This window comes from Microcebus murinus, chromosome 1, assembly GCF_040939455.1.
Source record: "Microcebus murinus isolate Inina chromosome 1, M.murinus_Inina_mat1.0, whole genome shotgun sequence".
Classification (NCBI taxonomy): Eukaryota; Metazoa; Chordata; class Mammalia; order Primates; family Cheirogaleidae; genus Microcebus; species Microcebus murinus.
The window spans coordinates 140,902,721-140,918,622 of record NC_134104.1 but is presented as its reverse complement, the minus strand read 5'-3'; the positions used below and the strand labels follow the sequence as shown (position 1 = coordinate 140,918,622).

The 15,902-nt window shown below is 37.7% G+C and overlaps 1 protein-coding gene across 5 annotated transcripts in view; it reads left to right on the top strand.

Moving 5' to 3' along the window:
- UBP1 (upstream binding protein 1) overlaps window positions 1-15,902 on the top strand; it is a 55,476-nt gene that overhangs the window by 20,250 nt on the left and 19,324 nt on the right. For 4 of the 5 annotated variants that reach the window (XR_012920644.1, XM_076006036.1, XM_076006031.1 and 1 more), the window contains 6 exons: window positions 5,785-5,861; window positions 11,898-12,003; window positions 12,435-12,541; window positions 14,543-14,695; window positions 14,798-14,908; window positions 15,341-15,448. Coding sequence is in view for 4 of the 5 variants with exons in the window: in XM_076006036.1 (XP_075862151.1) it covers window positions 5,785-5,861; window positions 11,898-12,003; window positions 12,435-12,541; window positions 14,543-14,695; window positions 14,798-14,908; window positions 15,341-15,448 (662 nt within the window). In the remaining variant the exon portion in view is untranslated. The remainder of the gene's footprint in view (window positions 1-5,784; window positions 5,862-11,897; window positions 12,004-12,434; window positions 12,542-14,542; window positions 14,696-14,797; window positions 14,909-15,340; window positions 15,449-15,902) is intronic. The other variant, XM_076006044.1, reaches the window with a different exon arrangement.

The window sequence follows — 15,902 nt, the reverse complement described above, 5'->3', positions numbered from 1 at the left end:
TATATCTGCCCATATGTATATTCATATATATATACTGTACACATACATACACGGTGAATATATGCAAACACACATGGATTTGTGGAGCACAATAGTAAAGGAGCCAGAGCTGTCCTAGATTATTGAAAGATTTATGATCTTATCAAACAAGTGAATGACTATTTAATGAATTTTGATTACTTGAAAAGGAATCAGTGCCATTTACTTTAAACAGCTTTAGATTGACTTAGTCCTTACTTTTAACACAGACAATGAAATAATTTGAACTAAAAAGGAACTCCCCCCCCACAGGGTTTTGCTCTGTTGCCCAGGCTGAAGTGCAATGTTGTGATCATAGTTCACTGTAACTTCAAACTCCTGGGCTCCAGCAATCCTCCTGCCTCAGCCTCTCAAGTAGCTAGGACTATGTAGGCTCATGCCAGCCATGCCCACCTAGTTTTTTAATTTTTTAGGAAGATGGAGTCTCGATATGTTGCTCAGGCTGGTCTAGAACTCCTGTCCTGAAGTGATCATTGTGTGTCAGCCTTCCAAAGCGCTGGGATTACAGGTGTGAGCTACTGTGCCTGGCCTAAAAAAAACTTTTGAGATCTCATTACCTATAATATTGGTGCAATGGCTCATATAACATTAAGTGAACCTATATAAAATGATGTAAATGTATAATTGACCATTGTAATTCAGGCCATTTTTCTCTTTGGTATGGCATTTTGAGGGAGCATTTATTATATATCCTGTAGCATTTGTTCAGCTTCTGAGAAAATATTGTTAATTCTTACATTAAGAGCTTTTTGAGTAGAAAGTTGTTTCTAGAAGATTTTGAATGCTTTGTGTTCAATAGAGTATTTACTTACTGGATATTCGTAGCTTTACATAGAGCTTTACATATTTTAGCATGCATTGTAATCAGCTGGAAAGCTCGTCAAAACACTGCTGTGCTCCACAGAGTTTTTGATCCAAATAGGCCTGGGAATTTGCATTTCCAGCAAGTTTCTGGGTGATGTTGCTGCTAGTCTGGGGACTGTGCTTCATTTTCTTATTACTTTGAATATCCAGGCAAATATGGTTTCCCCCTCACCACCACCTTTTTTAGATGGATCTTCTCAAAGGAAGTTTGGCACTTAGTTGGGGGCTGAATGCCAGTCTTGGGCTGTGGCTTGCTTACTGCTAATAGTCTCCCCTTAGGCTCATTGCTCACCTTCTGCCTCTTGGACAGCTATTGATGAAGGATATTTGCCACTGTGTTACACTGTAAAGAAAAGAAAAAGAAAATTCCATGTAGCCTTAACTTTACTTTTTTTTAAGGAGAAGGGTTGTCACTTTGTTTTCTATTCTAGTCTTGAACTACTGGGCTCAAGGGATCCTCTCTCCTCAACCTCTTGAATAGCTAGGACTCAGGCACGCACCACCTGTGCTTGTTCTAAGTTTATCTAGCTGTTTTGATGTCTTAGAGTGTCATTTTTGAAGCATAGAAGTACAGAATTTAAAAATTATATTTGTGTTTGCATGATTATGCCTGAGTAGCTGTCTGTAGGAAGAGTTAAGTTTCTGAGTTTGTGGAGTAAAAATTGTAGTCCCAACACGGATCCACTAGAGGGTATAGTACATGCAGCTGGCACTCCCTTTGAGCAGGATCTTGCTGGAATAGGCTGCCCCTTGTCTTAAGCTGAGGCTGAGTCTTTGATGCGTCCACACCTCATGATGTGAGTGAGACTTCTGATCTTAACTCCTTGCTGTATGCCAGGTTGGCTCATTGCTCCTGCTGGGTCAGCACCTAACTCTAAGTAAAAAGAACCTTTTCTCTTAGCTTTTCCCCAAATACCTTTTCATTGGGAGGCTGAATTTTTCTTGGAGAGTACTCTGCTAAGGATGTTAATTAACCAATATTAGCTACTTTGCAAACAGGTCTTAGGCCCTAGAAAACAGCATGTTTATTGGATTAAGGATTTGTTAAATGCTATAACTTTCAGAAAAAAATGGGTAAATTTCATTTTATGCTGTAGTATATTTCCTTCTTACTAGCTTTGGTTCTTGTTACTAGATTAAAGTTCTATGGCAGGACCTCCGAAATAAGGTTTCTGAAGCTTTGAAATTTGCAAAGCAGGGTTGATTTTGGGCTACCTCTTGCTCTGGAGTCCATCTGATAAAGCTAGACTTAAAAGTCTGTATATTCAAAAGTGCTTGGGCACATGAACTCACAACAGTTACATTTTTCAACTCTGACAGTACTTAGGAGTTTCTCAGCCAAAAAAAGAGCAAGAAAACCAAAACATGAAAGGTAAATTCAAAAGATAAAGCTAAAAATAGAACTAGCATCTCTCTTTGAATATGTTAACCTAATACTTCATTAATAGTGGAACCTTCTTTATCTTTCAGTTAGAACCGAGACTGATATTTCAGGAAGCTGTGTTATTAAAAGAATTATGGATGAGGACAAACAGAAGGAGAAATTAAATCTGTAAAATCAGTTTCATTCACACAATGGATATCATCATTGAAGAACATGTAGTTTCCAAAAGGGAAGCCACTTGTAGTGTAACAGGTGTTACAGAGCCTTTTAAATATACCTACTTTTGATTTTAGAAGAATAAAAATTTAGCGTGCTTTAATACGAGAGCAGTGAGTCTTGAGACCTATTCGAAGAAATAGATTGAACTTTGTATTGAGCATAGACCGTTTTCTCCTTAGATTGACCAGGAAAAATAATACGTAAAATGGGAGAATTGAGATTTCTTCCTTTGATTTTTTTCCATTCTGAGGATTTTGAATTTCTGAGAATCACAAAATAATCCCAGTGAGACAAGTTTTCTCTCCCTCCTTGGCAGCCAAATCAAAGGGCCCCAGGATACTGTGTACTCTGCCCATCTCACACTTCACTGGCTGCTTTTCTCTGGGTTACTCCCATCATGCCAGGGAAGTGCTTTGGCCCTCTTCTCTTTATACTCCTTAGGTGATCCTGTCTTTAAATGGCTCTGCCTTATAACTGTACCCTGAAAAGTCCCGTTAATGTCTTTAACCAGATCTCTTCTTTGTAGCTCCAGATTTATAAATCAACTTGATTATCAACTTGGGTGTGCTATAGGTACCTTCAGACTTTATATATTCAGTTGAACTCTTGGTTTTCTCTTTTAAGTCTACTTGCTCATCTTCACCATGTCAGGAAATAGCAACTGTTCTTCAGTTCCTTAACCAAAAATCAGGAGTGATCCTCCTCTCGCTCATACTTTACATCTAATACAGCAGACCACTGCTGAGGGATTTATGCTAATCTGATAGGTCAAAAATGATTCACTGTGGTTTTAATTTGTATTTCTCCAATGGAGGTTGAGTGTCTTTTATTATATTATGTTGAAGACCTGTTGGCATTTCCTGCTTTTGATAACACACATGTTCATTTCATTTGCTCGGTTTTTCCTCTAGGGATATTGAATGAACATTTGTTGGCTATTTTGTAGGAGCTCTTTATACTCTGTGGTAGGAAGATTAGCCCTTTTTGTGTAATGTAAGTTACAAATATTTCCCCTCCTACATTTTTTTGTTTGTCTTGACCAAGTAGAATTCCTGAGTCAAAGGGTACAGTATTTAACTTGTTGACAGGTGCAGCCTTGCCTTTTAGAAAGACTTAATCAGTTTCTTTTTTCCACAATATATGAGCTTAATTCTTCCCCACCCATAACCACTTGATTTTCAATTAATTAAATAGTCTTTGTTGACCTGATAATTAGCACAAACATTTTGTTTATTTTCTAAATTCTTGTGAGGTTGGGTGGTAGTATATAGTCTGGTAGTTCAATATATATAATGGTGTATTTTTATTTTTCAAAACTATATATATCTTTATTTTGAAAATTATTTTCTGAATTTTCTGAATCTATTGTTAAGTTTACTGCAAATATCTTCTTTGATTCTGTGTCTTGGTTTAACTTTTTAAAAATGTCTCTTGCCATAAAGGTGTTTTTTTAGTGTTTACCTCTCTCAATCTGTTGAATGAATTTAAGGAATATTCCTTGGTGACATATTCTATATAGTTGTTTTTCTTTACTAGCTTTGGAGTGATATAGTTATATTTCGATAACCCTTTGTTGAATTTTGACCCTATAGTCTACCACTCTGTGTGTTTTTCTGTCAGCCTCATGGGAGTATAGAGAAGATATTGGTAGTTATAGTCTCAACTTCATGTGGTCCTAGAAGCATTCTTTTTTTTTTTTTTTTTTTTTTTTTTTTGCCGTGGTGTCAGCCTAGCTCACAGCAACCTCAAACTCCTGGGTTTAAGTGATCCTCCTGCCTCAGCCTCCCGAGTAGCTGGGTCTACAGGCATGTGCCACCATGCTTGACTAATTTTTTCTATATATTTTTAGTTGGCCAATTAATTTCTTTCTATTTTTACTAGAGGGTCTCACTCTTGCTCAGGCTGGTTTTGAACTCCTGACCTTGAGTGATCCACCTACCTCAGCCTCCTAGAGTGTTAGGATTATAGGCATCAGCCACCATGCCCAGTCCTAGAAGCATTCTTTAATTTTTACTGATTTTCTGCATGCCAAATTGTACTGTCATTTTTATTGTTTAGTAACAGATAATCCAGAAATTATTTCTGAGGATTTGGAGTACATTAGTGATATTTTGGAGTACATGATTAATTTTTTTTTTTTTTTTGAGACAGAGTCTCGCTTTGTTGTCCAGGCTAGAGTGAGTGCCGTGGCGTCAGCCTAGCTCACAGCAACCTCAAACTCCTGGGCTCCAGCGATCCTTCTGCCTCAGCCTCCCGAGTAGCTGGGACTACAGGCATGTGCCACCATGCCCGGCTAATTTTTTATATATATATATATCAGTTGGCCAATTAATTTCTTTCTATTTATAGTAGAGACGGGGTCTCGCTCTTGCTCAGGCTGGTTTTGAACTCCTGACCTTGAGCAATCCGCCCACCTCGGCCTCTCCCAGATAGCTAGGATTACAGGCATGAGCCACAGCGCCCGGCCCATGATTAATTTTTTATAGCAGCTTAGTTTCCTAATTCTCTAGATTGATGTGTGAATATCTGTGGTTTTTTAAATGGAAACAACTCAAATGTCCATCAGCTGATTAATGGATAAAAAAATTAGTATATTCATGCAGTGGAATAATATTTGACACTAAAGAGGTGTATAGTACTGGGTACATGCTACAACATGGGTGAACCCTGAAAACATTATGCTAAGTAATAGAAGCCAGTTACCAAAAAACACACATTGTGTGATTATATAAAGTGTCCAGAGTAGGCAAATCCCTAGAGACAGAAAGCAGATAAGTGGTTGCAAGGGGTTGTCTTGAGTGAGATGGGGGTGGAGTGGAAAATGGGAAAAGACTGCTTAACAGGCATTGAGTTTCTTTTTAGGATGATAAAAATGCTCTAAAATTGGCAATGGTGATGGTTGCACAACTCTGAATGTACTAAAAACCAATAAATTACACATTTTAAAAGGGTGACTTTTATGGTATGTAAGTTATATCTCAGAAAAGCTGTTATAAAAATTAGTCTCAGATAAAGCATGCATGCATAATAAAAAATTTAGTGTAAGAGAGTGGTAGAAGGAAATAAATTGATAATCTCTTCAGTCTTCTGTAATAGTGTAAGAAGGAAAGGATGGTATGATTTGTAAGGAAGAGAAAGATCAACCTTATTTTAACCTTTTCTAGCAAATTAACAAATTAACATTGGGTAATTGTATGTTCTGAGAAAGACAGTTAAATTATGGTAAACATTGATGTTCTTTATATGGATTGTTTTTGATACACAATTTCTTTAAATAGGTCAGTCTTATGAAATTCGGATGCTGGATAATCGGAAAATGGGAGATATGCCAGAGATTAGTGGAAAATTGGTAAAGGTAAGGACAGTCCATTTAATTACCAACAGATATTTCATTGATTGAATAAAGTAGCAGTCTTTTTTTAAAAAAATTAATTTCACTTTAAGAAGGAATAACTATATTAAAACTTTCAACGTTTTGAGCTATATTTTGTTTACTGTTCTGTAAAATGGGAATTATAGCAATTATTGGGGGAAGTAAATGTGAAAGACCTTGGAAACCAAGGAGCAATAGAAAAGTTAGTTGCAATTATGGGGGAACAAGCCACCACAACAAAAATTTGTAAGCTACTCTTTAAAAGATAATATGGGGGAGAATGTAAATGTTAATACAAAACTTAAAAAAAATCCTTTTATTTCACCTCTTAAAATTTCATTAAATAAAATTTGAAATCTCTGTTCACCCTGTTGGTGTATCTGAATGAAGAAGTCAGTCATCCCAGGTATAGGAGGCGTAGCCATTGTCTGGCCAACCTGTTCCTTTTAGGATTTATCTTCAGAATCATCCCTGCCCCCTCCAGTGTCATGCAAGGTGGGTCCTTCCAGCCTCTACCTGTCATGAACCACGGCTTATTATAAATTCCACAGCATTTTTTTGTTTCTTTCTTTCTTTTTTTTTTTTTTAATTTTTTTGTTCTTTTTTTTTTTTATCTTTTTATTTTACTGATCTATTGAATTGGAAATTTCCACAGCATTACAAGGAAAGGTTTAGGAGAGAAGCTTAATTGGGGAAAGGCAAAACCTCATGTAGCTAACTATGTGTTAGCAAGAGATAGGCAGGTATGAATTCTCCTGCCCCTTCTGTTTTCCCATAGAGTGGCATGTCAGGCCCCTCAATATGGAGAGGCAGTCCATTGGAAAGGCCCTCCTCTCTGTAGTTCTGCCTTTTTAGTGGGTGAGCATGGGAAAGGCAGCCTTGGATTTGGGCAATTTTAATTCAGTTTATTTGGGAAAGCCAGCAGCCCAGTATCTAGAGGCCTGAGATGAGATCCACTGGTGTATTTTAATACTCCTTTCACTCCTGAGAGCAGGAGTGAAAACCTATAGGAGATTGAGCTTGGCTCTTTCCCTTCATATGAGAGAAAAGATAGGGGATCTGATCCTTGCTGAATCATTGCCTTGCCAACCTAGAGTGAGCTCCCAGATTTCCTCTTCTGACACCTGGGGCTTATGACACTTGGAACAGAAGGGAATGTCCATTCCCATAGTTACTCTCTGAACTTTGGGTCTGTCTTATTTATGCCCAATCAGTGGGGTTTTTATTCCCATAGAGGGTGAGTCAGATTGTCTGGTTTTTTTCCCCTTATGTTGGTATTCTGGCCTGTAGCAAATACTGATTGGACCCACTGTTTAAGAAAGTTATCAGCATTGTTCACAGCAAACAAGCCCTACTTGGATTGGCTATTCTCTGCTTGACTCTAATGAAAAGTATTCATGGTATGATTAAGGAGCTAAACGAACAACTCTCAGGTTCCAGTGTCTAGGAAGCTTAGAAATGTTGGGAATTCTTTCTGCATCCTCTGGCCCCAGCTGGCTTGTTGCTTTCAAGGTAACCTTTGGGCAAATCTGCCAATTATACCATACCTGGTTAAAATTCAACCTAGTGATATTTTTTTTCCAGGGGAGATGTAGGTATACTCTTCTTTCACTGTGAAAATTGCATTTGATGAGTGTAAGATGCTGATTTTTAAAACAGTGTATCACTGTGAAAGGCTTGAACATTGTTTTAATTATAGATTTTGTAATAAAATTGAATAGGGTTTGGTAGGCTCTGTATTAAAAGTCTTCAAAATTGGATCCAAAATGTTAGAGCAATTTTTTAACCTTTTCTTACTGTAAAATTTAAGCATCCCCCCAAAAGTAGAATAGTACAATGAATCCACATATATCTATCATGCGGTGGTATATAATAAATACATTTGTATATATCATGAGTTCTCATGATAAGTTCTCCTACCAGCTTCAACAGTTATCAACAATTTGCCAATCTTGTTTTATCTATTCCTCCTTGTGCTTTTGTATGTCTGTGTGCTAGATTATAGAATTTACTAATTTATAATTTTAACTCAGTTTTTCATTTATGACTGTTTAGTGTTCTGAGGAAATCATAACAAACTTTGACATCTAGACCAAATGCCAAAGTTAAGTTTACATCAGGCCAGGCGAGGTGGCTCATGCCTGTAATTCTAGCACTCTAGGAGGCTGAGGTCAGAGGATAGCTTGAGATCAGGAGTTCAAGACCTGCCTGTGCAAGAGTGAGACCCTGTTTTTACTAAAAATAGAAAAAATTAGCTGAGCGTGGTGGTGTGTGCCTGTAGTCTCAGCTACTTGGGAGGCTGAGGCAGGAGGATTGCTTGAGCCCAGGAGTTTGAGATTGCTGTGAACTATGCTGATGCCATGACACTCTAGCCCAGGTGGCATAGCAAGACTCTGTCTCAAAAAAAAAAAAAAGTTTACATCAAAATATTGAAGAACATAAATTCTGAAGCCGTTGTCAGTTGTCATTTATCAGTGAAGACTAGCTGGCTTTGAGGGGCAGTTCCCTGATGAAGTGGTGTGATTTAGAAATAACTAGTCTGATAGGTGAGCTTTAATGTTTAAAATACTTCTGGCAAACTAGTTAAAATACGTGTCAGATTAATTTAACAATGGCAGGGTTAATCAATTAAGTTGTCACATGACTGCTTTAAGTTCAACTTCCTTGGATTTACTTCTAAATTATAAGCTGTGAAAACGTTTAATACACAAAATTAATACAAGTATAGAAATTAAGGCAAAAATGACACTTCATCATGTGATAATGAACTATTGATAGAAATCATTAGTTATAAGTGCACAGTGAATGTTTTGCTGACATGACACTGTTCTGCCTCGAAAAGCTTACTTATTTGAAAAGCATCAATGTCCCTAGACATTTAGCCCACTAATTAAAAAGGGTTAATTTTTAAAAGGTTTTACATCAGGTTCATCTTCCAATTGATAAGCCACATGTGATTTTTTTGTGGATGTGCCAGAATACATCCAGTTATACCTGGATGTATATGTGAATTTACCTGAGATTCAGAACTACTGCCAAGGACTACAGGATGAATTTCTTGGGAATCACATCCTCCTTCAGCTAGAGGATCCATAAAATATACTGCAACTTTCTAGAGTTTTATTTATTGGCCCTATGATCTTCAACTGTACTACTTTAATTTTGAGGGGAATCTTTGGGATCAAATGATGGGTTATCAAAGGTGCTTTGGAATTGAATGTGCTGAACATATTTAATGAAGTGTTTTCTTTCTCTACATGTTCAATTTTTGTCTTATTGTTAGGGCCCCTTCATCAGTTGCTAGTTCTGAAGATGTAATTAGTGTTATTTTAGTCAGAACGTCCAGATAATGATTTTCTCCCTTCTGGTTTTTTTTTTTTTTTTTAGACAGAGTCTCGCTTTGTTGCCTAGGCTAGAGTGAGTGCCATGGCGTCAGCCTAGCTCACAGCAACCTCAATCTCCTGGCTCAAGCAGTCCTTCTGCCTCAGCCTCCCAAGTAGCTGGGACTACAGGCATGTGCCACCATGCCCGGCTAATTTTATATATATATATATATATATATATATATATATATATATATATATATATATATATTAGTTAGCCAATTAACTTCTTTCTATTTATAGTAGAGATGGGGTCTCGCTCTTGCTCAGGCTGGTTTCGAACTCCTGACCTCGAGCAATCCACCTGCCTCGGCCTCCCAGAGAGCTAGGATTACAGGCATGAGCCACCACGCCCGGCCTCTCCCTTCTGGTTTTGTTTGACAGGTTTTCTTGTTTTTCTTTTTTGTGTGTGCCATAAACCAGAAAATGCTAGATGAATGCTAAAACACTAGGTGTTTTCTTTTATATCCAGCAATTTCTTAAACTTTGGTCCTCCTTTCATCTTCCTTTCTGTACTGTCTTAGTCTGACCTTCTAGAATGGGGCTTAGTAAAAAACTCTTAAGTCTAACATCTATATTCTAATATTTTTTCCATCTCAATATATGTATTTTGTTTGTTTGTTTGTTTTGTTTTTGTTTTTGAGTCAGTGTCTCACTCTGTTGCCCGGGCTAGAGTGCCGTGGCATCAACCTAACTCATAGCAACCTCAAAGTCTTGGGCGCAAGCAATCCTACTGCCTCAGCCTTCTGAGTAGCTGGGACTACAGGCATGCACCACCATGCCCAGCTAATTTTTTTCTATATATTTTGGGTTGACCAATTAATTTGTTTCTATTTTTAGTAGAGACGGGGTCTCGCTCTTCTTGCTCAGGCTGGTTTCGAACTCCTGACCTTGAGCGATCTGCCCACCTTGGCCTCCCATGGTGCTAGGATTGCAGGCATGAGCAACCACACCCAGCCTTAATATATATATATTCAGTCTGGTTCTTACTGATGTGGAACAATCAGAATTGTGATATTTTCATGCTGCACTTGCTTCTAAGAGATCAGCTGGCTAGCCTACTGGCATTGGTGTCTTCGGGGCCACCGCTAGCCCATGTGCCATCACTCAGGGCTTTGCTGCTGGCAGGTGGTGGTGTAAAGTGGGTGCTGGTTAATTACTTGGGCAGGCCCTATAAATGTGGGTGAAAGTGGGGAGGATAGATATGGACCAAAGCAGCCACTGAGCCCTGCAGACTTTTCCCACATTAATCCTAACTACTGATTTAGCCTCTTTTTAAAAGTATCTGAAAGAAAATAATTGCTACTTTTAAATGGTTTCTTTCAAAATATTTGTCAGCTATGTTTTGGATAGCATATAAGGAGTGTTGTTTTTTATATATTGCTAACATGATTTCTGTTCAAACCAGCAGAGACTCAATGAAAATATAGTTAAATTATTGCATCATAATCTCAGAAAGTTATTTATAAATGTGTCAGAAACATTAATTACTGCAAATCTGGTGTCTGAGTGCATTTTAATGACCTGTTATTCTGTTCCTGGAATGAAACAGTAGGTGACACTCCAAACCTATGGGAGGTGAAGAAGGCATGGGTGGAAAGCAGGGATTGGCCTAGATTTTGTGGAGTAAAGTCTTTGTTAGGAATTTGAGTATTTGAGTAAAATTTATCTGTGATATATATTTTTTTCATTGCTTGCCTCAGGTAATCTCACTTGCAAATTAAATATTATAATAGCTGAGAATGAATTTTGCATTTAGGCTCTCTTTTTGAGGTAGTAGGCAGGTTTTTGGGTTTTTTTTTTTTTTTTTTTTGCCAGTTGGCTGGTAGAATGACTGTCTTTTTAAATAAACTCACTTGGTAACTATTATTTTAAGTTAACAAAATTTTTGACATGCTTGGATTTCTCTGTTTATACTACCTTTTCATTTTAATAATTCCAGTGGCATCTGGCATTTTCTTTATAAAAATGTAATTCTGGCTCAATAATTTTAGGGACATGTATCTTAATTCAAATTGCAATACCAAATTCTTTTATATACTTACATGTAAGTAACCATTTTATTTGTGCTTTGTATTTTTGAGTTACAGTTCTTTGCATCAAATAATTTTACCATGATCTAGGGATCTAAGAGCAGAAAGGTTCACTTATGGGATTTTAAAATCAGACTCTGAGGCCGGGCGCTGTGGCTCACGCCTGTAATCCTAGCTCTTGGGAGGCCGAGGCGGGCGGATCGCTCGAGGTCAGGAGTTCAGAAACCAGCCTGAGCAAGAGCGAGACCCCGTCTCTACTATAAATAGAAAGAAATTAATTGGCCAACTGATATATATATAAAAAATTAGCCGGGCATGGTGGCGCATGCCTGTAGTCCCAGCTACTTGGGAGGCTGAGGCAGAAGGATTACTTGAGCCCAGGAGTTTGAGGTTGCTGTGAGCTAGGCTGACGCCACGGCACTCACTCTAGCCTGGGCAACAAAGCGAGACTCTGTCTCAAAAAAAAAAATAAATAAAAAAAAATAAAATCAGACTCTGTATGCTCTATCACTGTAGGTTAATGTATAAGACGTGAAAATGCATCTGCATTTGAGCTACAGCAGTTTAAAAGTACTAATTCCCCCTCCCCCCTTATTCCATAGAGCATCATAAGGGTTGTATTCCATGACAGACGGCTACAATATACAGAGCATCAGCAACTTGAAGGTTGGAAGTGGAATCGCCCAGGAGACAGACTTCTTGATTTAGGTACAGGCAGTGGTCAAAAGACCATGGCGTTGTGGGTGTTGTTTAGCTATGCCCATTAATGCACTGACAGCACACTTAATTAATTTTGTGGAGAAGGTTTTGGTGTTAGTGGATCCTGTGTGCCTTGAACATTATTTTACAGTTAAAAAGTGAAGTAGTTTTTTGGTGCTAAACTAACCTGAACCAGGAATTTCTGTGATTTTGAAATCATTTAATTCTCAATTGGCATCATTCATCATATTCTTGATAACATGAAATACAAACCATGGTAAGAAAAACTATGAATTTTAATGTTGAAGAAGTTGACCATGGAGAACATTGAAGGAAAAAGTTTATTGTCGTTATAATTATGTCATTAGAACATAATATATTAAGTTCTTTAATTATTTAAAGTGGATACATTTTTTATGTAACTTCTTTTTAAAATCTAGATATTCCAATGTCTGTGGGAATAATTGACACAAGGACAAATCCAAGTCAGTTAAATGCGGTGGAATTTCTGTGGGACCCTGCAAAACGCACATCTGCTTTCATTCAGGTTTGGCTTTTTACATTATTAGAAGCATACTAACCTAGTCATTTAGAAGGCCATGGTTCTACTGAATTCTTGACACATGATATCATTTCCTTTAAATGCTTATTTGTGACTGTCTTGTAATGTCTTTTTTTGAATATACACGGTTAAATTGGTTTTCATTTACTAAGTCTGTCCTATTACAGACTAACGTATGAAGACATCCGTGATATATAAGGCATTATTTAGATGTTATTTCTACCACTGGTAATCACAATAATCAAAATGTCTATTTTTTGTGAGCTGTATTTCTTTTGAACAAAAGCTGCCATTTAAAAGGACATAATGGAAGAAAGTTTGAGGTTTTAAAATTCTTTCTAGCATTATGTAAAAAACATTCTAATGCTGAATATTTCAAACCCTCACAAAGAGAATAATAATGAATTCTCCATGTATCCATCACCTGGCTTTAGCAGTTATTAGTAGTTTTCCCTGTTTTTAGTTATTGTTGGAATACTTTAAAGCAAATCCCAGATATGTCATTTCATCCAGAAATACTTGCCATGTGCCTCTTAAGAGATGAATTTCTAAAAACATTATAATATCATTATTATTAAAAAAGGGGGCCAGGCGTGGTGGCTCATGCCTGTAATCCTAGCATTCTGGGAGGCCAAGACCCACAGATCGTTTCAGCTCAGGAGTTTGAGACCAGCCCTAAGCAAGAGCGAGACCCTGTCTCTACTAAAAAAAAAATAGAAAGAAATTAGCTGGACAACTAAAAAAAATATATATATACATATATATGTGTATATGTATATATATATATTAGCTGGACATGGTGGCACATGCCTGTAGTCCCAGCTACTTGGGAGGCTGAGGCAGCAGGATTGCTTGAGCCCAGGAGTTTGAGGTTGCTGTGAGCTAGGCTGACGCCAAGGCATTCTAGCCCAGGCAACTGAGTGAGACTCCATCTCAAAAAAAAAAAACCAGTAATTCTAATACCCAGTATGTCCAAATTTGTTAAGTGGTGGAATTTAAACTAGTGAGGAGGTAATATATGGAAAAGGAAAACCACTTAATTGCTAACCAGTCTAAGTAGGCTATAGTTTATGTGAACTGGAAATAGTATTTTTCATTTTTGTCATCTACCAGATATTATTCCCCATCGATTAATAATCACTTGGGACATGGTTCATATTAGTTGAATTTTCTCTCATACTGTATGTGTTTGTCTGATACAGTAACTAGTTATGTAGTAAATGAAAGTGATAATAAGACCTGGCCTTATATCATAGGTTATGTCATCATATTACAGAGATCACTTTTAACATAGAGTCATTAGAAGAGGGAATGTGTAGCAGAGCAAGGTCTTGCTATTAATTCTCTGTGGTACCTGAGGCTTTTATCTGTGTTGGCTTTAGTGGTGCAAGATGAGTATTGTCCTCAGGGTCCTGAATGGTCTTTGAAGGGTTGACCAAAGAGTTTAGATGCATAGAGGTAGGACGAATAGTGGGCATTCCATACTGTGGGAAGCTCCCCAGGCAAAGTAACACAAATTGGTGTGTGTAGGAATAGCAGTATGATCATTGGCTGGCTGGAGCAGGGGTAATGGCAGGAAAGTACAAACAACAGAAGCTCTAAATGATGAGGTAAGGGTTGCTGTGGATAGAGCAGGGCTTTAGGACCTTGCGTCTGAAAGCAGCATATAGTCAGGGTGGAGATAGGAGACTTACATAGGAAGCTACTGCACTGTTGTACGCCTGATCAGAGCAAATCTTGGATTAGAGGAGAGGCACTGTAATGGGCGTCTTAGAAAGTCCAGAGGGCTCAGCTGGATTTGTGTAAGTGAAGCCAAGTATCAAAAACAATTAGGGAAATTGTTGAGAGAGAATTTGGCTAATAAGTGCAATTATTTTAAGGGATCTTGAATTTTATGGTAGTGGCGGGACATATACCAGGGAACAAAATAGAAAGATAATCAATGAAAGGCACTTTGAATCCATTTCAGCCTGAATCGTTTTATAGGTACACTGCATCAGCACAGAATTTACTCCACGGAAGCACGGAGGTGAAAAGGGAGTGCCTTTTAGGATCCAGGTTGACACCTTTAAGCAGAATGAAAATGGGGAATACACTGATCATCTACACTCAGCTAGCTGCCAAATCAAAGTTTTTAAGGTAAGAGATGGAAACCAGGCTTTCAATAATTAGGGCTCAGTTTTCCTTGTAAAGTTGTTTGTCTGTATCATGATGGATGAAATAATATGCTTTGTTTTTAAGCCTAAAGGTGCAGATAGGAAACAAAAAACTGACCGAGAGAAGATGGAAAAGAGAACAGCTCATGAAAAAGAAAAGTATCAGCCGTCATATGATACCACAATCCTCACAGAGGTAATGTAGAGCAGCATTCGGTTCTGGAAGAAAAGCAGAGGTTTGCATTATCTCTAAGATGAGTTTTGCTCCAAAGGGGTTGGGGAAGATTGGGTGGTAGGTTGATGTGACATTTGTGAAATTTGTGGGGAAAATATTTTATTTAAGTTTTGGGATTTGATAGATTAGTTTCCTGGGTGGGGTCTTGAATGAAGATGCTGAAATCCCAATGAAGTCTCAGAAACAGATCTTAAAAACCTTGAAGTTGGCAAGAGATTAAGTTGGGGCCTAGAATGTCCAATTTTTCTCACTGCTGGGGTTTTGCATTTTCTTTAACTTTGAATCTTGTTAGTCATACATTTGTTTAATTGGACTGCAGAGACATGAAACAGGTATTAGATCTTTCTTTGTATAATGAAAAGACATTGATCCCAATCTTTGGTGTTTGTCCAGATGAGGCTTGAGCCTATAATTGAAGATGCAGTTGAACATGAGCAGAAAAAGTCCAGCAAGCGGACTTTGCCAGCAGACTACGGTGATTCTCTGGCAAAGCGAGGCAGTGTAAGGGACTTCTGCTTCTCTTTTCATTGTGCAAGAAACCTTGTGCAGTGTTAGATATAGGACCAATGTCCACTGCAAAGTAAAGCCAAAATTGTTTTTGATGTCCATGTCTTGATTTAATTTGCTTTTGTTTAGACTTCCTGCTTTCTGTTTGTTCCTCACTGAGGAAAATTTCCTAAATCTAACACTTTGAAACGAAGCAAAAACAATGTTGACCATATTGGGTGGTTTTGGAGGGAGAAAAAGACACTCAGAGATATGTATTTCCTCCCTATCGCCTTCCTTCCTCCTTCTCTCCCTCTCTCCCCTTCACACACACACCTCCTTCAAGAGTACTGAAATTAATTGAAAATACTTTCTTTAGTGAAATACTTATTTTTTGTGTAACTAAAAGAGGTTTGCTTTCTCATGTGTATACTTGATAAGAAAATTTTTGGACACTTAGAGAAATGAT